The sequence below is a fragment of the Trichomycterus rosablanca genome, chromosome 3 (assembly GCF_030014385.1).
Source record: "Trichomycterus rosablanca isolate fTriRos1 chromosome 3, fTriRos1.hap1, whole genome shotgun sequence".
Lineage (NCBI taxonomy): Eukaryota > Metazoa > Chordata > Actinopteri > Siluriformes > Trichomycteridae > Trichomycterus > Trichomycterus rosablanca.
The window spans coordinates 24,030,451-24,057,008 of NC_085990.1; the positions used below are offsets into that span (position 1 = coordinate 24,030,451).

General features: G+C 39.9%; 1 protein-coding gene across 2 annotated transcripts in view; it reads right to left on the reverse strand.

The window, feature by feature from the left end:
* Positions 1-7,381: 7,381 nt before the first annotated feature.
* ntng1a (netrin g1a) overlaps positions 7,382-26,558 on the reverse strand; it is a 241,765-nt gene continuing 222,588 nt past the window's right edge. For both annotated transcript variants that reach the window (XM_062991104.1, XM_062991103.1), the window contains one exon: positions 7,382-9,055. In XM_062991104.1, the coding sequence (XP_062847174.1) occupies positions 8,829-9,055 (227 nt within the window). In that variant the 3' untranslated portion in view covers positions 7,382-8,828. The remainder of the gene's footprint in view (positions 9,056-26,558) is intronic.

Sequence of the window (26,558 nt, forward strand, 5' to 3'; positions counted from 1 at the left end):
GCTAAGGCAAGGCCAAATTCCTAAAATACTATTAAAATACTTTCCATCTTGATATGACTGGTAAAAACCATGTAAACTTTCATGACTGAACTGGATGTTTTCCAACACATCATGGCAGCTAAGCAGACGAGCAAGAACTAGATTAACTGGTACATATACAAAGGAATTCTTTTTCTGCCTATCAAAGAGATACTCTGTTGGTTCAATTAAAGGAAAATTCCCTTTAAAGTAGACATTTCTTTTGTAATCAGTGGAAAGAATACCTTTCTTGGAAGTTGCAAATAAGGGATTTGCTCTAAAGATGGCTTCTAATACTTCTTGAACAACAGAGTCATCAATGTCCCTATGATGTTTGATAAGAATGTTTTTTACACTTTGATGTGCATGCAAACTTGAAAAATATACAATATCGTTCAACTCTTCAATTATCTTTTGTGTTGCTTGTCTGGAGACATGAAGAACAGTTTGCATACAAAGAAAAAGTGAAGCAAGTTTATGCTGGAGTGTTAGCGCATCTACGTTTTCTGTTCACGCTGAAGAGGCAGTGAGTGTCTCATTCCCAATCTGCCCAGTTAACTCCTGATCCAAAATTGGCATTTCATCAGCATTACTGTCTCCCACCTCATGAACAATTGCTATCGAAGTCCTGAAGTCTTTTACTGTTTGATCTTTATGCAACCTGCTCCTGTGACTACTAAATGTTGAAGTAAAATTGCTTTTAAAATCACAGTTACTAAATGGGCACCTCACTGTATCATGTCTCCTTAGATGTACTCCTGGGCCTGTGGTAGCCTAGTGGGTAGGGCTTTGGGCTATCAACCGGAAGATTGGCGGTTCAAATCCAGGCTCTGCTATGTAGCCACTGTTGGGTCCTTGAGCAAGGCCCTTAACCCTGTCTGCTCCAGGGGCGCCGTAAGTTGGCTGACCCTGCGCTCTGACCCCAGCTTCCAACACCAGCTGGGATATATTAAACAACTTTTTTTTCACTGCACTAGTGAACTAACTTGAACTTGTGCTCTAGTTTACTCTAACAGACAACAGTTGAAGAAAACAGGTCTTATGGGTGCCGGTCACAGTCACACTGCACACTTTTGTTTTGCAATGAAAATCAAATAAATGTATCATCAAATTGTCTTGTATACATGTGCTTTTGAGATTAAATCAATGCTGAATGATAATAATAATAATAATAATAATAATAAAATATTCTTTCAATTTATTTTTATAAACATGCAGGTTTTTATTTACCAGTTCTGGTTAATAAGGTGTGTATGGAATAGAACCTGTTTTTGTTGAGGATTTTTTGTCCCTGTTGTGCTTTGTTGTTCAGTATCTCAGGGATATGAGCATGGCCTGTCTGTAATGTTGAGTTAGAAAGTATATAGATACTGATGAACAGAAGGCTGGCTGGAAAATCTGAATGGTTACTAGGGTGTTGACAAACATTTTCTCATTAGAGAGAATGAACAACATGAATGTCTTTGTTCCGCTCTGTTGCAAAGTGATACGTGGCAGTGAGTCAGACAGAGCTTTTTTTCAGAAAAAGAGATTAAATGAATAAAATATAGGAGATCATGATCAGAGAGACGTTTCTCCACATTCTCTCACTGCTGTGCTGACATTTAAGTCACAGCTATATAGCTGAAATAAAAAGTTTACAGACACTTGAAGAACACAAGCACGCCATGGCAGGCCTGGAATTTCAATGAAGTCTGCAAAATCTGCTGGGTGAAAAAAATATATATATATGGTAATATTTCGCTATATGTCAATCAGATGCATTTGATAGCTGTCAACAAGCTTTTGGAAAAACTCGGCAGAATTGGAATAGTTCTAGTAAATTTGTTGATTTTTGGCATGTAAATAATTGACCTTTTTGGACAGTCCACATATTCTCAATAGGGTAAAGGTCAGGACAGAAATTCATAAATTGTGTATGTAGAAAACATGTTTCCCAACTGATTTTTGGAATCAGAAATAATAATAATAATAATAAAAATAATATAATTATTATTTCCTAATTATTTTGTCTGATTTTCTGCAATATACCAATTCCTTCGGCATAATACAACCACCAGCACTTTTTTCCAATTTTTTTATTGATTCGATTTTAGACTTCTTTTTGACTTTCCTGTTATCTGCCCTGAAGTTTAGTTAAGCCTTTAAGGCAGTGGTTTTAAAGCAGAGGGTTTCTTCTTCCACTGCAGTCTAAAACTGTCTTTTGACTATGGACAACAAAACTCGTACAAATATTCTGTTAGCAGAGGGTGACAATTTGGGGTTTTATCAAGATTTTAGTGATGAGATCACTGGTCCCTCACTGGTCCATGTATTTAGTACTCACAAACAATTATGTGTACAGATGATATTGAAACTTGAAGTTGGTTAAAAAGGCTCCTGACTTGTCCCCTTTTTAATCTGTACAATGCACTAATGAAGGTAGTAAAACAACAACACCAAATCTGAAAAAGTTGGGACAGTATGGAAAATGCAAATAAAATAAAAATGCAGTGTTCCTTACATTTACTTTGACTTTTAGTTGATTGCAGACAGTTTGAACCCACGATAATTCATGTTTTATCTGCTCAACTTCCTTTCATTTGTTAATAAACCTCCATTCCTGCATTTCAGGCCTGCAACACATAAAAAAAAAAACGAAAGACCAAAAACGAAATGGACCATCCAGACTGTTATCAGCAACAAGTCCAAAAGCCAGGGTATGTCATGGTATGGGGCTGTGTCAGTGCCTTTGGCAAAGGTCATTTACACTTTTGTGATGGCAGCATTAATGCAGAAAAGTACATTAAGAGCTTAGAGCAACATATGCTGCCTTCATGACCTCATCTTTTCCAGGGACGTCCATGCATTTTTCAACAAGACAATGCAAAACCACATGCTGCACACATTACAAAGGAAGAAGAGGGTATGGGTACTGGACCCAATAGAGAATGTGTGGAGAATTTCGAAACAAAAAATGTGTCAATGACGACCCCGTACTGTTGCACATCTAAAGACGTGTTTGCAGGAAGAATGGGACAAAATAAAACCCGAAACACTAAATCGTTTGGTATCCTTGGTGCCAAAACGTCTTTTAAATGTGGTGAAAAGGAATGGCAACATTACAAAGTGGTAAATGCTTTACTGTCCCAGCTTTTTTGGAATGTGTTGCAGGTCTGAAACTCAAGAATGGATGTTTATTAATAAATGAAATGGAGATAACCAGACAAAACATGAAATATCTCAGGTTCAACCTGTCTGCAATGAAATAAAATAAAGCAATAAGCCACGAGAGGCCGTACGTTACTGTGATTTTAGCACGGGGATGACGTTTTAGGCACGACGCGAAGCGGAGTGTAACAGTAACGTACGGTCTCGAGTGGCTTATTGCTTTTATAAAACGGCGGTCAACATAAAATATAATAAATACAACAATGTTTAATCATAAATGTATTTATTGTGTATAAACTTACAATAAAGCATTCTTCCGCGACGCAAGGTAATCCGATTAACAGTGTTGCTAGGCAACGTGAGGGCGAAAATAACATTAACTTTCTCTATTCAGTGGCGTATTAATATGGAATGATGTGAGGTGGTCCTAGGTGTGCGTTTATCGGGGATTTTACAACGGCTTCGAACGCGGCTCAGCCAATCAGATTTTAGGACCGGAACTATCCGTTTTATAAGTCAAAGTAAATGTAAGAAACTGTGTTTTTTTATTATTTGCATTTTCTATGCTGTCCAACTTTTTCTGATTTGGGGGTGTAGTTTAGATGTTTCCTATAAATAAAATAAGTAATTTTGTCATATTTGCAGAAAATCAACAACAAACTCATTGTTAGAGAAAAAGACCAACTGCTGAAATCTTTCAAAGCCCTTTATGAGTATATAGACTTCTGACCTTTGCTGTGACTCACATCTCTGCTTGTTTTCTCCTCCTTGGCTAAATTATTTTTTATCATTTTATTATATTCCATGTTAATGTTGTTGCCTGATCTTGAGCTGCTGAACCAACAGTTCACACTTTAGCAGGTTTGATATGTGCAGTGCATCCATAGCTTCAGATCACAATAACACTGAAACAACACCAAACAAAGCCAAACAATTCGTTAGCCATCTGTGCTGGGTTTCATTCGGCAGTGCCAGCAAATGCCCTGCAGAGCTGTAGCTAAAATTATTATGTTCATTAAAGTCCTGCGTGGAGATAATAGCCCATGTTTTATCATTCCTGCAGAATAACAATCCATAAATAAGGTTCAAAGTGTTTCCCACGGCTGCTGATTATTTACACACTCAACATAGCACGGCCGATTTGTTAGAGAGCACTGACAAAAGATCAGTCGCAGCTCTGCAAACACTATTAATGCTAGTAGTAAATAAAAAAGGGGGAATTTTTTCTCACTTGTGATAATATGCAATGTAATATGTTATAATATTCACTTCTGACCAAGGAGAGCCTTAACTAACGTGTGCAGTAGCTGACCGCTCCTTTTCACCTTTCAGATAGAGATCTGTATCATGCATCAATCCCCATTATCCCCGTCTTCTTGCAAGCACCATCAATCAGCTAGCAGAGGTATAATTGCAGCGATAATGACCCTTTGGCATTCCCACCCTCAGACAAGCCAATCATAAGCACCCATCCTACTGGTAGCAGAGCTGAGATTCAAACTCATTCAAAATGTCAGCTGTGGTATGCTAGCATGTTTACCGCTTTGCCACATGAGAACCACATAGGAAAGTAATTGCCTTCTTACTGATTGCATTTGTTATTGCATACTTGTCACAATTAACCAAATGCGCAGAGCTTGGGGGTTCTTGGTCATAGAAACTTGTGGTAATCAGGGATGTTGGGTTGCTGTCTAAAGCTACTCTCTGCAAAACTGAAATTTTACTCTTATTTGCATTTTCTATGCTGTCCCAACTTTTTCTTTTGGGGGTGTACTGTAGCTCTATTTATATGGGTACAGAAAGGTCAGATGTTTCCTATAAATAAAATAAGTAATTTTGTCATATTTGCAGAAAATCAACAACAAACTCATTGTTAGAGAAAAAGACCAACTGCTGAAATCTTTCAAAGCCCTTTATGAGTATATAGACTTCTGACCTTTGCTGTGACTCCCATCTCTGCTTGTTTTCTCCTCCTTGGCTAAATTATTTTTTATCCTTTTACTCTTAATGATTTCACATTTTAAGTACATCTTGTTGTTTTACCCTGAGGTTAAAGACTGCATGTCAAGACTGCTGTGCCAACAATGCTGCTCCTGCTAGATGTGACGAAAACCTGGCGTGTTTGCACCAAAACTGTCAAGAACTCACTACGGACTTTATCACAGACAAATAATAAAGAACTCCAATTATTTTTTACTAGTTATAACATTTAGTTGAATTTATTTTAGTTTCATTTAATTGTGTGTATGTATGATTTGTGCAAATCCTATTTATTCAAATTATCCTCCAGGCCACCCAAGGAGGATGGTCCCTTTTGAGTCTGGTTTCTCTCAAGGTTTCTTCCTGTATTTTTAAGGGAGTTTTTCCTTGCCACTGTTGCCCTTGGCTTCTTCAACAGGGGTTTTTGGTCTGTTGGTCCTGGATTCTGTGAAGTTGCTTTGAGACAGTGTTCATTGTAAAAAGTGCTATACAAATAAATTTGACTTGATTAATGATTTCAGGTCATTCATCAAAACATGACACATAAAAAACACAAACACTTTCAAATCATTACCCCAATTATGTATGAAGTAAAGTCCTCCAACATCTGTATCATCTTTTGTGGAAAACATATTTCCATTTGGTTTATGCAATTATCCGGTTATTTAAATTTATTTGGTAAGACAGTTTGCTCATTGCTTGATGATGGTAGGCATTCAAGAAATCAAGTCTCACTGTTTTCAGTCACCTTTAATTTTACGGTTACAAAGTTAAGGGTTACAAAGCCCTTTCCATCAATAGGACTCCATTAAATCACAATGAGAGCCATTATATCAAATTGAAGAAATGTTTAAAGTGTTAAAGAATCTACCCAGAAATTGCTAGCATTCTTAAATTTCTTCAAGGGCTCAGCACCAACTCATCCATAAAGTCAAATAAACCCCTCAAAGCATGTAAAACAATACAGATTTTTCAGAGGGTTAGTGTTCATTATACCACAATATAATATAACCATTTTTGCTAGTTTAGCAAAGAGGACACCAGTGCTAACCAAGAAAATAATTTATCGTCATCTGAAGTTTCATCCGTCGGATGAAAAGCAAATACAGCATTACACAGTATGAACAGTGTACCAAGAGTCAAACATGATGGGAGTAGCCATGGGCTGTGTTAGGACCTGGACTTTGTCGTCATTGCCACAAGCCACTTTTAACACTTTTCAACCACAAAAGTGGTATAAACGCAGCAGTATGAAGTAATCTTAAATGTCATGTATAACATGATGGTGTAATTTCTGCCCCTGTTCCTTTTACATTTTTCACATTTATGGTATTTAGCAGACAATTGTATCCAAAGGGACTTACAATTGTGACAGTATGCAATGTAAGCAAGGAGGGTTAAGGGCCTTGCTCAAGGGTCCAAAATGGTAACCTGGCAGTGGTGGGGCTTGAACCCAGAGACCTTCAGATGACTAGTTCAGTACCTCAACTGCTGAGCTACCACTTTTCCGAATGCACCAAGTTTGCCTGCTAGTTTGTGAGTGGTGCACAGCAATTAAAGCCACAGCCAAGTCAAATCAAATCAAGACCTTAACTGGACAAGCATATGTTTTCTTTATTGAAATCCACTCAAGTGGGGCTGATTAACCACTAATTTCTGGCAAACAGTAGAGGGTTTCTTTTTATTTAAAAAAAGTATTTGTACCAGTCATTCAGCCACAGTGGCAGAACAGGACACACACATCTCTTACAAGTAAATGTGACACCTTGATCCCAGCTGTACATACTTATCTCAGGTTTCTCAAACTTACAGTAAACACGAAATAAAACAGTGCCATCCTGTGCATCAGCCCATTATGGGCTCATGCCAGATCCCTGATCTACTGAACTGCTTAATGTGAGGATCCAAAAAACTTTGTACAGAATTAAACTCTGTAACAGGCAGATCGATTTGATGAAAGAGTTGAAAAGTTTCCCTGTCTGGAGTGATCGACTCTGTGACCCAGCGGGATGCCAATGCCCATTAATATTTAATTCTGCCCTTCCCACAATGCAGTGTGCTGAAACTAATCGGTTCTATGCTGGAGATAAATGGTTATTGAAGATCTTCAGTACATTGTGCCTATTGTGCAATTTATATGCATGCTTTATTAGTGTAAATAATGACTTTTCTCTACACAAGTCATTTAGGGTAGTGCAATAAATAGAAAGGAAACACAGCAGCACCTCTAAAAGGCCTTTTAAATTTTTATTCACTTAAATTTTTCAGTGTTTAAAGCAACGAGAAAACATTGAGAATGTCCTTTGGTGGTTTTCGTTACACTTCAGCATTATGTAAACCAAGATTCTTTGATGCCAGCACGTTGCCAATACTTAGGAAACTGCATGACTAAAAACAAGAAGAAATAGATATTGCTGCCACATAGGGGACCAAGCAACAAGAATGGCAATTACACACACACATGTTTACTGTATGTGTGTGTTAGTGTGTGTGTTATAAATAGATATTTATTTATTTGTTTGTTTAATATATATTTAAGCAGCGATTTGGTTATGTTTTGGTTATGTACTTCCCATTCCCAGAGCTGATCCGTCAAGTCCTTTCAATTAAACCTCTGGGCCCTGTTTAGTCAGGAGTTTAGTCAGGAGTCTCCATAGACTATGATGTTGTTAGGTGACAGTATAATTTGTAGATTGGCAGGAGTGATTTGTAATAGAAGGGTATTCTTCTATTACGATCAAGGCTCTGGTGCTTGGTCCCCAAACTATAAAATCTCAATACAGCTTTAATTCGCCTTCCTTTTACAGATGCAACACATCACATTTGTACACATTTTGTCAGTGATAACAGTATTAATAATAATACAAAAAATTTCATACTACAATAAATCTGCTTTGTAAAGAAAATAAATCTTTGTAAATAGAAAAATTAAATATGCAGATGATTGCTAAGCGTGTTGTTTTGGGTCTAGATATTTCTTTATATTATGGAGACTGGAGGGCTTATTCACAAGTGCTGCACAGCATTAACATCAATGAAATTTTGACCAATTGGAGTAAAGAAACGAAAAAAGAACAGAAAACTAAAAATGAACCACTGATTTATACCTTTTCTATTGAATCTGAATGAAGGATTTTCCTTCTTTTGAAGTTTGAACGGATTCCCTTTAATCCACAATGCGCTGACAGCAAAGAACTGATTCTTCTTCATTCTTTTTCTATTTTATTGTATTTTATTTGTATTTTATTCATAAACAGTCAATGTGACATTCGCTGCGTGAGAAAAAGCCAAAAGGCAGTCCAAAAGAATTGCAGGCAGTCAGCGTATCCATTCCAAGTAACCGTGGCGATAAAGAGGAAGATCCACTTCCAATTTGCTCTTGGCAGGGCGAGGTTGAGTTTCTGCTATGGCTTAGTCCACCGTGTTTGTGTTCACGCTGACACCCTTTTTTTGAAGCAATGCTTGAATAAATTCTTTAAGTAAAATCTTGTAACTCTTTTTTTAAAGATTTGTAATATATTTGTAAATTTTCATACATATTTAGATTCTTTTTAGTTTTCGTCTGTCAGGTTTTCACTTTGATTTGGGGTCTGGCCTGGTGTATGTATGCATGTATGTATGTATGTTTGTGTGAGGATTGCTTGTACACTAAAAGCTGTGTGTGTGTGTGTGTGTGTGTATTAGGGAGTTAAAGCCCAGGCCGGAGATAGCAGGAGCAGCAGCAGGAGGACAGTGGAGGGCGAGATGGACACTGAAGATGAATCAGATGAATCACAGCCGGATTCCGTATCACAGCGATGTTTCTCACACAGCAGGCCGGAAAATCCTGGTGCACACTGACATCGTACGTTATTCACACAAACACCGCCGTTCTGACAGAGCAGCATCTCGTTATCACACACTTGAGCTGCGATACACAGAGAGAGAGACATACATTTACTAACACACACACACACAAACACACACACAATCACTGCATTACACACCAAGGAAAACTGTTGATCAATAGGTAAACTACAGACTAGGTTCAGCGCTCAACACAAGCACATTGAGTAAAGATGTTTCTGTAGACTAACAAAAACGGGGTCCCCGTTAATTGTGTGTATTATGTGGCTATACAGTAAATACTGATGATGTAAAATACACTCTCAAATAGAAAGAAGTGTTGGCTGTGTGTTTTCACACCAGATGTCCTTCCTGATACAACCCTCATTATTTCTTCTGGCTTGGGACTGGCACTGAGAGTGCACTGACAAGTGCACTTCCTAATAGCTAGGCTGTTCAGCCTCCGCTTAGACATAGCCATTCATGTCTGTGTAGATGTTTCTATTTTTATTTAAAAATGCACTTATGGTCAAATATGGTCTGAAATCATTGTATTTTATTTCCCTGTGAAAGCATCCTGAAAAAAATTGCTTTGTTTGCATCCCTCCTAAAGGCTATAATAAAATATAAACATGGCAGAATTTTGTGTTAAACAACTAGCATTGTGCATTCCAGAATTAAACGCATTGGTTTTGTAGTTGAATATGGCTTTAAGTTGCCAAAGTAAAAATAATGTCTTATGTTTGTAAATATAAAATCACTTTTACACAATAATAATTACAATGAACTTACACAGACTAGGCATAACAATATGACCACTAACAGGTGAAGTGAATAACACTGATTATCTCTTAATCATGGCACCTGTTAGTGGGTGGGATACATTAGGCAGCAAGTGAACATTTTATCCTCAAAGTTGATGTGTTAGAAGCAGGAAAAATGGGCAAGCATGAGGATTTGAGCGAGTAATACAAGAACCAAATAGTGATGGCTAGACGACTGGGTCAGAGCATCTCCAAAACTGCAGCTCTTGTGGGGTGTTCCTGGTCTGCAGTGGTCAGTATCTCATGCTTTGGTGTATCCACATACATTTGGCAATAGAGCATCTGTGGGATGTGCTGGACAAACAAGTATGATCCATGGAGGCCCCACCTCTCAACTTACAAGAGTTAAAGGATCTGCTGCTAACATCTTGGTGCCAGATACCACAGCACACATTTGGGGGTCTAGTGGAGTCCATGCCTCGACGGGTCAGGGCTGTTTTGGCAGCGAAAGGGGGGCCAACACAATATTAGGAAGATGGTCATAATGTTATGCCTGATCGGTGTATAGCTAAAAAGAAAACTTAAGAGAATTAGGAAACATAAATATAAAAATAATTATAATAAACAAAAATTGAAGAAAAAAGTCTGAAACAGAAATTGAACAAGTCAAATAAACACGCTGAAACAATCTGCTTCATCATTTGAACATAAAATACACCAATACATTTTGCTTTTATTGTATAATATCACACTGTGTTAGAGCAGACAGTGCTCCACCACTGAGTGATCACCCGGGCCCAGAGCGTTGAGTAACCTGAAGAAATTAATAACCTATGGCTGCTTTCACATGATAAATGTTTTGTGCTTTGTTCACTGCAAGGCTGGGTGCACATTGCTAAAGGGCACACGCTGGCGCTAGAGACAGCAACAGCTGGGCTACCTCTCCTGCTAACATGTAGCGTTGTTTGTGTATTTTGTATATTTTTATTGTCCAGAATGTTCAAGTCAAGCACATTCTGTCTACGATTGGCAAACAGTCTGAACAAACTAGACAAACTGATACCCAGGCTCACAACAGATCGCCAAACCAGGAACTGTTCTGTTTTTTTTTTCTTCGTACTGAAACCTCCCTTCAAAGCAGCCTACCAGATGTGGTTATCTGCTACAGGGTTAATAAAAAAAAAAAAAATGGATGAACCATGGTGCACAAACTGAGCTGCTGTTGATCACTACTGTTCACCTGATTTGGAGTTCATGGTTGTAAAATGCAGGCCCTATTACATCACTTGGGAATTAATTGTAGTCATTGTGGTGGCTGTTTACATTCCTCCACAAAGCAGTGCTAAGTTAGTGCTAACTATGGTGGCTAATGCTATTAACAAGCAGCAGTTTCACCATCCAAAGGCTGCACTCATTATCGCAGGGGATTTCAATCAGACTGATCTCAAAATAGTGCTTTTAAAGTTCCATCACCTCAATCGCATCTACACGAATGTCAAGAAGGCTAACAGCACCACCCCGCTACCTCTAATCGGTAAGAGTGACCACATCTCGCCACTGATGAAACCCACATACTGGCAGCAGTTGAAAAGGGGTCAGTCAGGACAACAAGAATAACAGGACTGCTTCCAATGTACTGACTGGGGTATGTTTAAAACTGCAGCCACCAGAGACTGATTGATTACTGATTGATGTAAATGAATGTGCAACATACTGTATGTCACTGCTTTCATCAACTGTTTGGATGATGTGACTCAAACAAAGCAGATTTCCAAACCAAAAACTATGGATGAACAGTGAGTCTGAAGTCTGCTGAAAGTAAAACTAAAAACTATGGATGAACAGTGAAGTCTGCAGTCTGCTGAAAGTAAAACCAAAAACTATGGATGAATAGTGAAGTCTGCAGTCTGCTGTGTTACGTGGGAGATAAAGGACTCAAGTGCGGAGATTGGAAAATAATAATTTTATTTTTTAAATGGAAAATAATGAACACAAAACACGAAACAGGAACAAAAAAACAATCAGGAACCCCGATGGATGCCGCTGGGCAATGCAGGCAACGAGAACTGAAAAAGAAACAAAAGAGGGAAGACGCGAACCCCAGTCGCCTGAGCGTGAACCGGAGGCGGCAACCACCACGCTATTTAGGTGCAGTGGGGTGGAAATGTGGTAGCGCCAAAGAGCGCTTAGTAGAAAACAAACGGGGCAAGCCTCCGAGGGGACGCAGTCCCGGACGCAGCCCCAGCGGTGCCTACAGCAGGGACGGTGAATAAGATCGGCGGCTGCTTCAACGAAGTCGCAACCGAGGAAAAGCGCCGATCTGAAAAATACAAAAAGGGCAATTAGATAGGTACTGTCATAGAGGCGGATTTGAACCCAGAGCGATGGCATTACAGCCGAACGCTTAGCGGCATTGCCACTTTGCGGTTACTGAACCCAATGACATATGCGAATTAGAACACCGTTCGACAGGCTTGCCACAACCACGACTTAGCGCGTAGCTAAGGAAGCCAACAGTGCTAAAGGTAAGCGAATATAAGCACTGTTTGAGAGGCTTACCACAACCACGCTTTAGCGCGTTGCTAAGGAAGCCACCAGTGCTAAAGCTAGCGCTGAAAATAAAAGGAGGTGGATTCGAACCGAGTAATGGCGTTATAGCCAAGCGCTTAACGGCATCGCCATCAGGCAGTTGCTGAACCCACTAGCACGTGCGAACATAAGCACTGCTTAACCGGCTTGCCACAACCACGATTTAGCGTGTTGCTAAGGAAGCCACCAGTGTTAAAGCTAGCGCTGAAAATAAAAGGAGGTGGATTCGAACCGGGTAATGGCGTTATAGCCGAGCGCTTAACGGCATCGCCATCAGGCAGTTGCTGAACCCACTAGCACGTGCGAACATAAGCACTGCTTAACAGGCTTGCCACAACCACGATTTAGCGTGTTGCTAAAAATAAACGCAGCACGAGGGCTGCTCGGAGTCGCACCACACTAACCCTAATAGAGTCAAAAGCAAAAGGCTAACTACCTCGGCCTTGCAGCCTACACACCCGAATGACCTAGTGCCACCCGGGGTAACCCTCTGACCCTAAGAAAGGCGTGTGGGCGAGCCGCCATCAGCCCTCACGGACACCGAAGTGCCAAACAAACAAAAAGGAAACAAAAGCAGAAGGTGCGATGCCTGCAGCCTGGCGACGGCCCCTTAAATAAGGGAACCGCAGCTGCAGGTCGTTCGCCCTAACGAGCTGGCCTATTATTTAAGGCCACGCTCGTTACTGCTCTGTAAGGCCTGCGACGTCAGGGAAGAGTGGTAAGTTCCACTGATGCCGCAGAACCTTACATGCTGAAAGTAAAACCAAAAACTATGGATGAATAGTGAAGTCTGCAGTCTGCTGAAAGTAAAACCAAAAACTATGGATGAACAGTGAGTCTGAAGTCTGCTGAAAGTACAGGATGCAGCCTATAAATCTGGCAACACTGAAGAACTTAAGGCTGCCAGACATCATCTGAGGGCTGGCATCAAGGCTGAAAAACACAAGTACAGCACTCAAATTGCAGCTCACTTTAATACCAACTCGGATCCCTGACCCATGTGGCAAGGGATCCAAGTAATCACTGACTATAAAGTCAGTAAAGCAGAGACCACAGATGCCTCCCTCCCTGCCAAACTGAACACTTTCTATTCCCGCTTTGAGACCACTGCTCAGGTTCAGCTTATCACCACTTCCGTGCAACCTCCCCCCCCCACACACACACACACACATAGAAGAGCCAGTGCTCATAGTGGCTATGGGTGAGGGGAGAGGAGCACTAATGAGGGTCTCAACTCGAAAAGCAACAGGTTAAAATGGCATACCAGGTCAGGTCATGAAAGCGTGTGCTAACCAGCTAAATGCCACCTTCACAGAAATCCATAACCTTTCCCTTGGCACAGTCTACTGCTCCTGTCTGCTTTAAAATCACAACCATTATCCCAGTCCCAAAGAAACCCACCATAACATGCATGAACAACTACCACCCCATTGCACTTACACCCATAGTCATAAAGTGCTTTGAGAAACTGATCTTACCTCATATAAAGAGCAGTCTTTTTAGCACTTTGGACACCCCTTCAGTTTGCCTACTGCACAAATAGATCTACTGACAATGCAGTTTCCCTGGCAACGCACACCGCACTCAACCACCTGGATGGAGTTAACACCTATGTTCGAATGCTGTTTATTGATTTCAACTCTGCCTTCAATACCATCATCCCGTCTAGACTGGTCTCCAAACTGAGCACTCTTGGAATTAGTCACACATAGTACAACTGGATTATGGACTGCAGGCCACAGTCTGTTAGGATGGGTGACCACACCTCTCCCTTACTCACAATCAGCACAGGATGCTCACAAGGTTGCATCCTCTTACCTATACTCTACACACTGTACACCTTACACCTTCTACTACATCACCATATGGAGAGGAAGTGAAGCTGCTCCCAGAGTGGAACACCTCTTCCTCAATAATAGCAATAAGTGCATTTTCTCCCCATTTTTTCTCCGGATTTCGCACACTCAATTTTGTCTTCCGCTGCTGAGAGATACCAGATTGCATCCGAGGAGAGCAAGTCGCTGTACACGCCTCTTCCTACATTTGTACAGCCCTTCTTTTCTCGCCCCTGCATTCTGCACAGGCGTCTCTTCCACCAATCAGGGTCCTTACACAGCGTATAAAGACCCACCCACCCACCCACCCACACATAGTCCGGCCCCCACCCTACAGATACGGTGGCCAATTAGTATCTGCTGCAGGCACTGCCAATTATGCCCGCCAGATGGTGCCCAGCTGACCGGTGGCAACACCGAGTTTCGAACCGAGGAGTTTAGAAACTCTGTGCTGGTGTGATAGCGGAATATCCCGCTGTGCCATCTGGGCGCCTAAGAAGATGATCATTAACTTTAGGAGGGGGGCAGAGTGCACACACCACTGAGCATCTAGGAGACAGTGTTTGAAAAGGTGAGGAGCTTCAAGTTTCTCTGTGTCCACTTACCTGAGGATCTCACCTGGTCACTCAACACATCGCACATTGTCAAAAAGGCCCAACAATGCCTCCACTTTCTTCAAAAGCTGAGGAGAGTCAACCTGCCACAGCAGCTCATCTGCAACTTCTACAGGTCCACTGTGAAGAGCATCCTGACAAGCTACATTACGGTCTGGTACAGCAGTGTCCCTGCTGCTGAACACAGGGCCCTTTAGAGGGTGGTGAAAACTGCCCAGCACATCACCACAACTGCACTCCCACCCATACTGGACATTTACAACAAGAGATGTTTGAGCAATACCAGCAGTATCTCCTCTGACCCTACACACCCCAGCCACTTACTGTTTCAGCCTCTGCCATCCGGGAAGAGGTACCGAAACATCCAATCCAGAACCACCAGATTCAGGAACAGTTTTTATTTAAGAGCTGTTAAACTGTTCACACCTGCAACACCAATCGGAACATGAACACACACAACACAGACTGTTACTATGTACAGTGTATCACAAAAGTGAGTACACCCCTCACATTTCTGCAGATATTTAAGTATATCTTTTCATGGGACAACACTGACAAAATGACACTTTGACACAATGAAAAGTAGTCTGTGTGCAGCTTATATAACAGTGTAAATTTATTCTTCCCTCAAAATAACTCAATATACAGCCATTAATGTCTAAACCACTGGCAACAAAAGTGAGTACACCCCTTAGTGAAAGTTCCTGAAGTGTCAATATTTTGTGTGGCCACCATTATTTCCCAGAACTGCCCTAACTCTCCTGGGCATGGAGTTTACCAGAGCTTCACAGGTTGCCACTGGAATGCTTTTCCACTCCTCCATGACTACATCACGGAGCTGGCGGATATTCGAGACTTTGCGCTCCTCCACCTTCCGCTTGAGGATGCCCCAAAGATGTTCTATTGGGTTTAGGTCTGGAGACATGCTTGGCCAGTCCATCACCTTTACCCTCAGCCTCTTCAATAAAGCAGTGGTCGTCTTAGAGGTGTGTTTGGGGTCATTATCATGCTGGAACACTGCCCTGCGACCCAGTTTCCGGAGGGAGGGGATCATGCTCTGCTTCAGTATTTCACAGTACATATTGGAGTTCATGTGTCCCTCAATGAAATGTAACTCCCCAACACCTGCTGCACTCATGCAGCCCCAGACCATGGCATTCCCACCACCATGCTTGACTGTAGGCATGACACACTTATCTTTGTACTCCTCACCTGATTGCCGCCACACATGCTTGAGACCATCTGAACCAAACAAATTAATCTTGGTCTCATCAGACCATAGGACATGGTTCCAGTAATCCATGTCCTTTGTTGACATGTCTTCAGCAAACTGTTTGCGGGCTTTCTTGTGTAGAGACTTCAGAAGAGGCTTCCTTCTGGGGTGACAGCCATGCAGACCAATTTGATGTAGTGTGCGGCGTATGGTCTGAGCACTGACAGGCTGACCCCCCACCTTTTCAATCTCTGCAGCAATGCTGACAGCACTCCTGCGCCTATCTTTCAAAGACAGCAGTTGGATGTGACGCTGAGCACGTGCACTCAGCTTCTTTGGACGACCAACGCGAGGTCTGTTCTGAGTGGACCCTGCTCTTTTAAAACGCTGGATGATCTTGGCCACTGTGCTGCAGCTTAGTTTCAGGGTGTTGGCAATCTTCTTGTAGCCTTGGCCATCTTCATGTAGCGCAACAATTCGTCTTTTAAGATCCTCAGAGAGTTCTTTGCCATGAGGTGCCATGTTGGAACTTTCAGTGACCAGTATGAGAGAGTGTGAGAGCTGTACTACTAAATTGAACACACCTGCTCCATATGCACACCTGAGACCTAGTAACACTAACAAATCACATGACATTTTGGAGGGAAAATGACAAGCAGTGCTCAATTTGGACATTTAGGGGTGTAGTCTCTTAGGGGTGTACTCACTTTTGTTGCCTGTGGTTTAGACATTAATGGCTGTATATTGAGTTATTTTGAGGGAAGAATAAATTTACACTGTTATATAAGCTGCACACAGACTACTTTTCATTGTGTCAAAGTGTCATTTTGTCAGTGTTGTCCCATGAAAAGATATACTTAAATATCTGCAGAAATGTGAGGGGTGTACTCACTTTTGTGATACACTGTAACCCTGCTCCCTACAGTTTAGTTAGCATTTTTACACACTGAGCTTTACCAGCTCATGGGACTGTACGCACATTGCACTTTTAACTGGAACACTATTCCTAAACATTTAAACTTACGCTGCTAATGCTCATCTAGCTGCACTGTAAACCTTGTAAATATAACAACTCTGACGCTGTGTTTACAATGTTTACAATACTAAGTACATTTATACACTTGACCTGGTTCACCTCAACATACTGTACATTACCAATTAATGCACACAAAACCTACGCTGCAGTTGCTCAGAGTACATATTTATTTCTAATATTGTGTACACTTTAATACTACCTATGACCTTGTACATAGTCTGTTTTTACTCTCTTTGCACCTTTGTCATATGTTTTTATTTATTGTCTTTTCACTGTTGTCTTTTATATCTATTTCTTTTTATTGCTGCACTGCAACTTTTATCGTTATACATCCTTGTATTGGTATAATGACAATAAAGCTGAATTAAATTGAATTAAAAAGCTAGAAAGCTACAAAAAGCCATTCCAAGATTAGTAGACATGGGATACAAACCCTCTCTCACTGTTTCACAGCTTACTACGCACTGCATTACTTCTGTCTACATCATATAAACAATTAAATTGAAGGTTAAGCTCAGAGGCAAGCTGAGTGTCAATGTGGCAAATGTGTGCAAATATTCAATTGATAGTCCAAGGCTCTACTCACTAGACTACTACTGTCCCTCTAATCATGTCAATGCATCCTAAAAATTATACAATCCCAAATCAGAAAAAGTTGGGACAGTATGGAAAATGCAAATAAAATAAAAATGCAGTGTTCCTTACATTTACTTTGACTTTTATTTGACTGCAGACCCAAGATATTTTATGTTTTGTCTGCTCAACTTCATTTCATTTGTTAATATACCTCCATTCCTGCATTTCAGACCTGCAACACATTCCAAAAAATTTTGGGACGGGTGCAATTTAGGGCTAGTAATGAGGTGAAAAAACTAAATATTGATGTGATTCCAAACAGGTGATGTTAACAGGTGATTGTAATCATGGTTTGGTACAAAAGCAGCATCCAGGAAAGGCTGAGTCTTTGATGAGCAAAGATGATCGGAGGCTCTCCAGTTTGTCAACAAATATGTGAGAAAATTATTGAAATTTTTAAAAACAATGTACCTTAAAGAAAGATTGGAGGGGGTTTGCATATTTCTCCCTCTACAGTGCATAATATCATTAAACCATTCAAGGAATCAGGAGGAATTTCAGTGCATAAAGGCCAAAGGCGCAAGCTTAAGCTGAACGCCCATGATCTTCGATCCCTCAGACGGCACTGCATCAAGAACCGCCACTTAACAATAGCTGATATAACCACATGGGCAAGGGATTACTTTGGCAAACTTTTGTCAAGCACTACAAATGCCACTTAAAACTTTACTGTGCAAAAAAGAACCTCATGTTAACCATGTCCAGAAGTGGCGTTGACTCCTCTGGGCTCAGAAGCACCTAGGATGGACCATCATACAGTGGAAACATGTATTGTTGTCAGATGAATCAGGTTTCCAGGTCTTTTTTGGAAAAAAAGGATGCCGTGTGCTCCGGACCAAAGACGAAAAGGACCATCCAGACTGTTATCAGCAACAAGTCCAAAAGCCAGTGTCTGTCACGGTATGGGGCTGTATCAGTGCCCTTGGCAGAGGTCATTTACACTTCTGTGATGGCAGCATTAATGCAGAAAAGTACATTGAGATCTTAGAGCAACATTTGCTGCCTTCATGACATCATCTTTTCCAGGGACGTCCATGCATTTTTCAACAAGACAATGCAAAACCACATGCAGCACAAATTTCAAAGGCATGGCTGCGGAGGAAGAGGGTATGGGTACTGGACTGGCCTGCCTGTAGTCCTGATCTGTCCCCGATAGAGAATGTATGGAGAATTTTGAAACAAAAATGCGACAATGTCAACCCCGTACTGTTGCACATCTTGAGACGTGTTTACAGGAAGAATAGGACAAAATAAAACCTGAAACACTAAATCACTTGGTCTCCTTGGTGCCAAAACATCTTTTAAGTGTGGTGAAAAGGAATGGCAACATTACTAAGTGGTAAATGCTTTACTGTCCCAACTTTTTTTGGAATGTGTTGCAGGCTTGAAATGCAGGAATGGATGTTTATTAACAAATGAAATTAAGTTGACCCGACAAAACGTGAAATATCTCAGGTTCATCCTGTCTGCAATGAAATAAAGGTCAAAATAAATGTAAGAAACTCTGTGTTTTTTTATTATTTGCATTTGCCATGCTGTTCCAACTTGTTCTGATTTGGGGTTGTAAAAAAGTTCCTTTTATAAGCTCTGTCTTATAACTAAAGCGAGTAAAAGAAGAAAAGATCCATTGAGCTGCTCAGCACGAACACTGGGCTTTTCTAGTTTTAGTAAAAGGAGAAGAAGAGGATTGATGTGCCTTTACATCAAAAGCTAGAATTTTCTCAAAGTGGTTTGTCCAGTTGGGTGCTGGAATGTCATATTTTACTATGTCATTTGTTGCCAAATAATTCGGGTAATGATTGTGAACATACTGTATAGAAAAGATGAAATAATATTGTACCATTACTGCACTTGCCAGCCTGGTCAGCAAAGCCTACTCTTTGACACTTCTTTCTTACATTAGGATAATAAACCAGACTAAAACTGCTGTGCCAATTAGGGAAACTCATTAGCGTCCGATGCTCGAATGATTCAAATCAGATGAACATTTTACCTTAAGGGTGCTGTTATAATTACAAGACGCACCAGGTTTTATTAATTTGAACAACCAAACAACCACTTGCACTTTTCCTTACACACTTTTCTCACCTAGCTGAGCTCCAAAGGGACAAAAATAGGGACATAAAAGAAGAGGAGTGTTTTTTAATGGATCTGTGATGGATGAGTTTAGGGCTTCCTATTTATACATTAAGTGGTTTTGTCTAAACTGGGGGACATTTATTGAGCATTTCCAAGCCAGACATCAATATGACCTGTTACAGAAGTGACGCAAACAGATCAGTAAAGGAGAAACTTTAATGAAGGGATTGTGTATCTGAGCTAAATTTGAGAGCAGGAATCATTTTGAACGAGAAGAAAAAATTGATCCTTTTTATCCCCTCTTCCCAAAGCACTTTCTGAAAAACTCTCCTTTTTAAATGAAGAGTTTCTTCTTGGCTTATGTCCCTTTCTTTACTTGTAAAAAGATGAAATATACAGTATAACAGTTTACGGTGCTCAAGTGGCACAGTGGTAAATTGTGCTATCCGGCTACCTCTGGGCTACAGGGTACAAATCCACAGTTGAGCTACCGCCTGTTGAGCTATCACCCATCTACATCACCTATCTACATACAGACCTGATTAGCCGTGTCGGGGAAGAAATGGGGTGTGGAAGGCCCTACAATGGTTGTGGTCCCTTACAGGGTGTATTACTGCATTGCATCCAAAGATACTTTGGAAACCAGAACCAGCACAGTGGTGGTAAAACATGAAAATGAAATGAAAAAGTATGTGAACACTGGATTCAACTATTTTAGCAACATTTATTGCTAACAGGTCCATAAAATCATGCATGCAGGTCTTATATTGACACTTAAAGCTACCAAAATCAATCAACTGTGTTACTATAGTTTTGAAATGTCTAAGAGCAAGAACAGCTCAGGTGTGGGTGCATTTTAGCACTACCTACATACACCGATCAGCCATAGCATTAAAACCACCTCCTTGTTTCTACACATTGTCCATTTTATCAGCTTCACTTACCATATAGAAGCACTTTGTAGTTCTACAATTACTGACTGTAGTCCATCTGTTTCTCTACACACTTTGTTAGCCCTTTTTCATGCTGTTCTTCAATGGTCAGGACTCTCGCAGGACCACCACAGAGTAGGTATTATTTAGGTGGTGGATCATTCTCAGCACTGCAGTGACACTGACATGGTGGTGGTGTGTTAGTGTGTGTTGTGCTGTGATGAGTGGATCAGGCACAGCAGTGCTGATGTAGTTTTTAAATACCTCACTGTCACTGCTGGACTGAGAATAGTCCACCAAACAAAAATATCCAGCCAACAGCGCTCTGTGGGCAGCGTCCTGTGACCACTGATGAAGATCTAGAAGATGACCAACTCAAACAGCAGCAATAGATGAGCGATCGTCTCTGACTTTAGATCTACAAGATGAACCAACTAGGTAGGAGTGTCTAATAGAGTGGACAGTGAGTGGACACAGTATTTAAAAACTCCAGCAGCGCTGCTGTGCCTGATCCACTCATACCAGCACAACACACACTAACACACCACCACCATGTCAGTGTCACTGCAGTGCTGAGAATCCACCACCTAAATAATATCTGCTCTGTGGTGGTCCTGTGGGGGTCCTGACCATTGAAGAACAGGGTAAAAGCAGGCTAAAACAGTATGTAGAGAAACAGATGGACTACAGTCAGTAATTGTAGAACTACAAAGTGCTTCTATATGTTAAGTGAAGCTGATAAAATGGACAGTAAGTGTAGAAACAAGCAGGTGGTTTTAATGTTATGGCTGTTTAGTGTATGCTTTTTCAAAAGCATGCCTCTCTTTTTGGAATGCCCTCAGACGCCCGAGGAAAAGCTGCTGAGCCTGAGTGAGTCTGCTGTGAATTATGAGCATAGTAGGAACCTACATACCTCCTTATTCACCAAAAAGCACCAATAAACCACTTTGTCAGTTTCTGATGTGCCCGTTGTGCCACTCTCATAAACTGTATAACCTCTAAATGACACCTGGTCATTCTGTCTAATAAGCATAAGCGCTGATTTTGAAAAAGAAACCCCTGAAGTCCTTTAAAAGCCATTACATCTGGTGTGGATAGCTGTGGAGGGATGCGGGTGTGATTTCCAGCCCATCACGTTTATCGTTTTGGGCTGTGTAAACACAGCTCGAGTGCAAAATAAACTGGGCGATTTATTAGGTTTGCTTTTGATATGAGGGATAATATTTATTAAAGGCGTCAGCAGGATCTGTGATGCAGCTCAGACAATAGCTGGTATTTGATGAGAGATTTGAGGTTTTAATTTTGCACCTCAATCTGCATATAGATGGGGAAAATTCACACACGGCTCCATAGCCTTAAGTTTTACAAGCAAAAAATACCATTTTCATAAGCTATAAACTATTCTTCCTTACAAGTAAATGCCTTAGTTTCTAAAGTATAGATGCTATATGTGAAAATTTTCTTTAGCCAATTTTATATCAGTATATCAACTAAAAATTTCATTATATTAACAAAATAATAGTTTTTTGAGTGCTGTAGTCCCAAACACACAGTGGTGTGAAAAAAATAGTCAGCCCCTTAATAATACCTGTTCTTTTTTCCTATTACATTTCATTTTCATGTTTTACTGCCGGTTTACCCTGGTCAGGGTTGCGGTGGGTCAATGCAGTAACACTCCCCAGAGAGGACGCCTCATAACCCCGACACACACACAGACTGAGCCAATAAAAGCTGTATGTAGACATCCGACCAGCCGATGGGGATTCAAATAGTGGATCCCAGCAGTAGTGGGCTAACGTAATTTTAATTCTGATTGCAAAATAACAATAAATAAGTAAAATATAAATAAATAAACAAATACAAAATTCCAACGTTTTTTAAACATCAACACAACATCTATATTTCTTTGCAGCAGTTTCAGTGTAAAGCTCTGGCACCTGAAGTTTTAATTTTGCTAAAGGCCCATATCATTCATCTTAAGTTTCTCTCTTAATATAAATCATAAACACTTATCAAATCTAATATTAAGAAAATTCTTGAATGAGTTGTCACTGGACCTCCTGGACAAATTTTGGCAGGCTTGTTGATTCCCCACTGTTCCAGGTTTCCTTTATTTAAAGATAATGCTTTTCATTGTGGTTTACTTGAGTTTACTAGAGCCTGATATATGATGTTGTAACCCTTACAAGGACCTTCACCTGTAACAGTTCAAACAGGTAACATACTGAGCCTCCTAAAACACTCAAATCTATCTACATCTTTAGTTCATACACCAATCACTTCATCTGGTGAATTACTATATCATTTTGTTATTGATGTGGTTTCTTAATAAAGCTGATCAAATATCAAGCACAAATGTGCAGTCAAATATTTAAAACATTTTATCCTGTTTGCCCTTACTTCATCTGAGTGACAAAGTCTTACACCATCAAGTGTTATAATCTGTGTGTGTGCACAAATATTTATGTGTGTACGTGTGAGTCTGTGTGGCTCTGGCAAGGTTACACTATTGTGCTCACACAGTCACTTTCATCTAAGCAGCATTCATCATTCAGACATCATACTGCACTATATGCACGAACACTCATTAAAACTGAGAATACACCCCAACACTGACCATTCTAAACTACTGACCATTCTATATTACTCACTAGTGTTAAACTACTGACCATTCTACAACATTGACCTTTCTATACTATTCAGTTTTATTATACTGACCATTCTACAACACTGACCTTTCTATACAACTCAGTTTTATATTACTGACCATTCTACAACACTGAAAATTCTCCAAATCAGAAAAAAGTTGGGACAGTAAGTCAAATACTGTGTTTTTTACATTTACTTTGACTTTTATTTAATTGCAGACAGAATGAACTCAAGATATTTCATGTTTTATCTGGTCAGTTTCATTTTCTTTGTTAATTTACATTCATTCCTGCATTTCAGGCCTGCATCACTTTCCAAAAAAAGTTGGGATGTAAAAAATTCACTGCTTTGTAATGTTGCCACTACTTCTCACAACACTTAGACATTTTGGCACCAAGGATACCAAGTGATGAAGCGTTTAAAGTGTTTCAGGTGTTATTTGGTTCCATATTTCATGCAAACACGTCTTAATGTGTACAACAGTACAGAGTTGTTGTTTTTGTTGCATGTTTTATTTTCAAATTATCCACATTCTCTACTGCATTCTCTTTTTTACAGCCATACCTGTGTAATGTGGGCAGCATCTTTGCTCTTTAAAGAGTGGATTCTGCGTTCTTACAAAATCATGATTACAATCACATGATTACTGAGCTGTTTTTATCTCATCAATAGCCCTAAATTGTCCTCATCCCAACATATTTTGGAATGTGTTGCAGGTCTGAAATGCATTGGATGTTTATTAACAATTGAAATTAAGCTGACCAGACAAAACATAAAATATCTACACTGAAATAAAAGTAAATAAGAAATCCTGTTTTTTTCCCTTTGTTATATTTTGCATTTTACAGACTGTTCAAATAGTGTCTATACTACTCACTGTTTCATACTAATGACCCTTCTTTAACACTAACCCTGCTATACTTCTCACTTTTTCTTACTACAGACTATTATATATGACAAACCATTCACTGGCCAACAACACTTTTATACAACTCATTATTTTATACTACTGGCCATTCTATTCTATCAACCATTGTATACTACATCCTATTTTATACTATTAACCATTCTACAACACTGACCATTTTATGCTCACCATTTCATACTACTGACTATTTTATAAAATATTTTATACTATTCAGTAGTTCATACTACTGACTATTCTATAAAATCAACTATTCTATACTACTCACAACATGGAACTATTTTATACTATTCAGTACTTCATACTACTGACTATTCTATAAAATCAACTATTCTATACTACTTACAACATGGAACCATTCTATACTATTCAGTAATTCATATTACTGACCATTGTAAATTACTATAAATATGGAACATCAGTTCCAGAATCCATATTAAACCAATGATCATTTTAATAAAACTGTGTATTCCAGAAGATAAACTATTATAGAGAAACTGAATATTAACAGAGACGGATAGAGAGAGAGAGAGAGAGAGAGAGAGAGAGAGAGAGAGAGAGAGAGAGAGAGAGAGAGGAGGGAGGGAGGGAGGGAGGGAGGGAGGGAGGGAGGGAGGGAGGGAGAAATGGTGAGCAGCCAACCTAATTGTTAGTCCAGGCTTCTTCACATGCAGCTCATGACAAATATTAGCTCAGCTGTTCTCTTCTGACTGCTCTGATACATAAACCACACACACACACACACACACACACACACACACACACAGGCTGCCAGGTTTGAAGTGTCTACACAACAAAAAGTCAAGAGTTCTGCAGCCCATTGATGCAGAAACACCAGCGGTATTTTTTTTTTCTGTTAAGGTACCATGTACACACCTGAGTCAAATATGATTACCTCTGAGTGTGTAAAAGGGGTGGGGTGAATTGTTAGGCTTGAGGAGAACATGCATTTAGGTTTAATTTGGGCTAGATGGGGAGTTTGCAGTGTAATGAAAGGTCACAGCAGATCATCAGTCCATCTGGAGCTGGCACTAAAGAAAAACCTGTACCAGCATCAGACAAACAATACAAACTGACTAGATCTACGGAAACAAGAACCAGACATGAAAATCAAACAGGGAAGACACAAAAATGTCAAATGAGTAAAAGAGAATAAAGGAGAGACAGAAAATTGTGGGAATGCATCAGTACATAAAGAATGGAAAAAGGAAAAAGAAACCAGAGGAAAAATGAGGAAATAACTTAATTAAAAAAGTTAGAGAAATAAATACAACGGGAGAAGTTAATTGGAAGTAAAAACTACAAGGCTAATGTAAACAAGAGAGAGTGGAATAGAGAAAAACAGGCTGAAGTAAACTAGGTGAGCATTAAATTAAGCCAATTGCAGGCTACTTAACACAACAACAATGTGGAACAATTAAGTGAGAAGTAATCATGGAAATAATTTATAGACAAAAATAAAAACAGCTGCCTTCAGCAAAATGTCAGGAAACACAGGTAGCCATTCATCTATAAAGCCCCAACAATATACAGAACCACAGAGAAAGTGAAAAGGAGATCGACAAAATAGAGAGATAACAAGAAGTGCCACTAACGCCAAGCTCTGGAATAAAAAATAACAGGAAACCCAGTAATACCAGTGGTGGTTAGAAAAAGGGGAAAAATAAATGCTACCCCAATGCCTAGAAGCTATTCACATCCAGGATGGACCTAGCATGGCTGTCACATAGCAGTAGTACCCAACTGGAGGCAGCTTGCATTCAGGGCGGTTTGTTTATGTAAAAGGTAGCCGTTTCTGGGAAAAAATAAAAAGAACAGCAGCAAAAGAGAAACAAGCTGGGCAAAGGCCTTGTAAAGGCATGCAGGTTGCTGCAAGTGGAGAGCTTGCCAACAAAGAAAGATCCTCTGCGTATGCAGCAAATTAACACTTAATGAAATGCAGAGACTGTCAATTAAAGAAACCAGCACTGTCAGTCACCTGCACCTCCTTGCACTCTGTCGGCCATAATGACATGAGAGATCTGCACGATACTGTAATTCACACCCCATGCTTGTATTTTATTTACTAAATAAAAAAACAAGTCAGGTCAAGTCAAGTCAAATGCAAGGAAATGAATGATAATAGGTAAGAAAGGAAAGGAGATAAGATGTAACGGCAAACAAATCAGAAGTAAGCAAGAAAATAAGTAAGTATATGAATGTGTTATTGAGTAAGTGGTTAAACGAATAAGTGAGTAGGTCAGTAAATGAATGAGTGAATAACAGAGTGAGGAAATGAGTATGTAAGTACTACACAGTGATACTTACATTTGC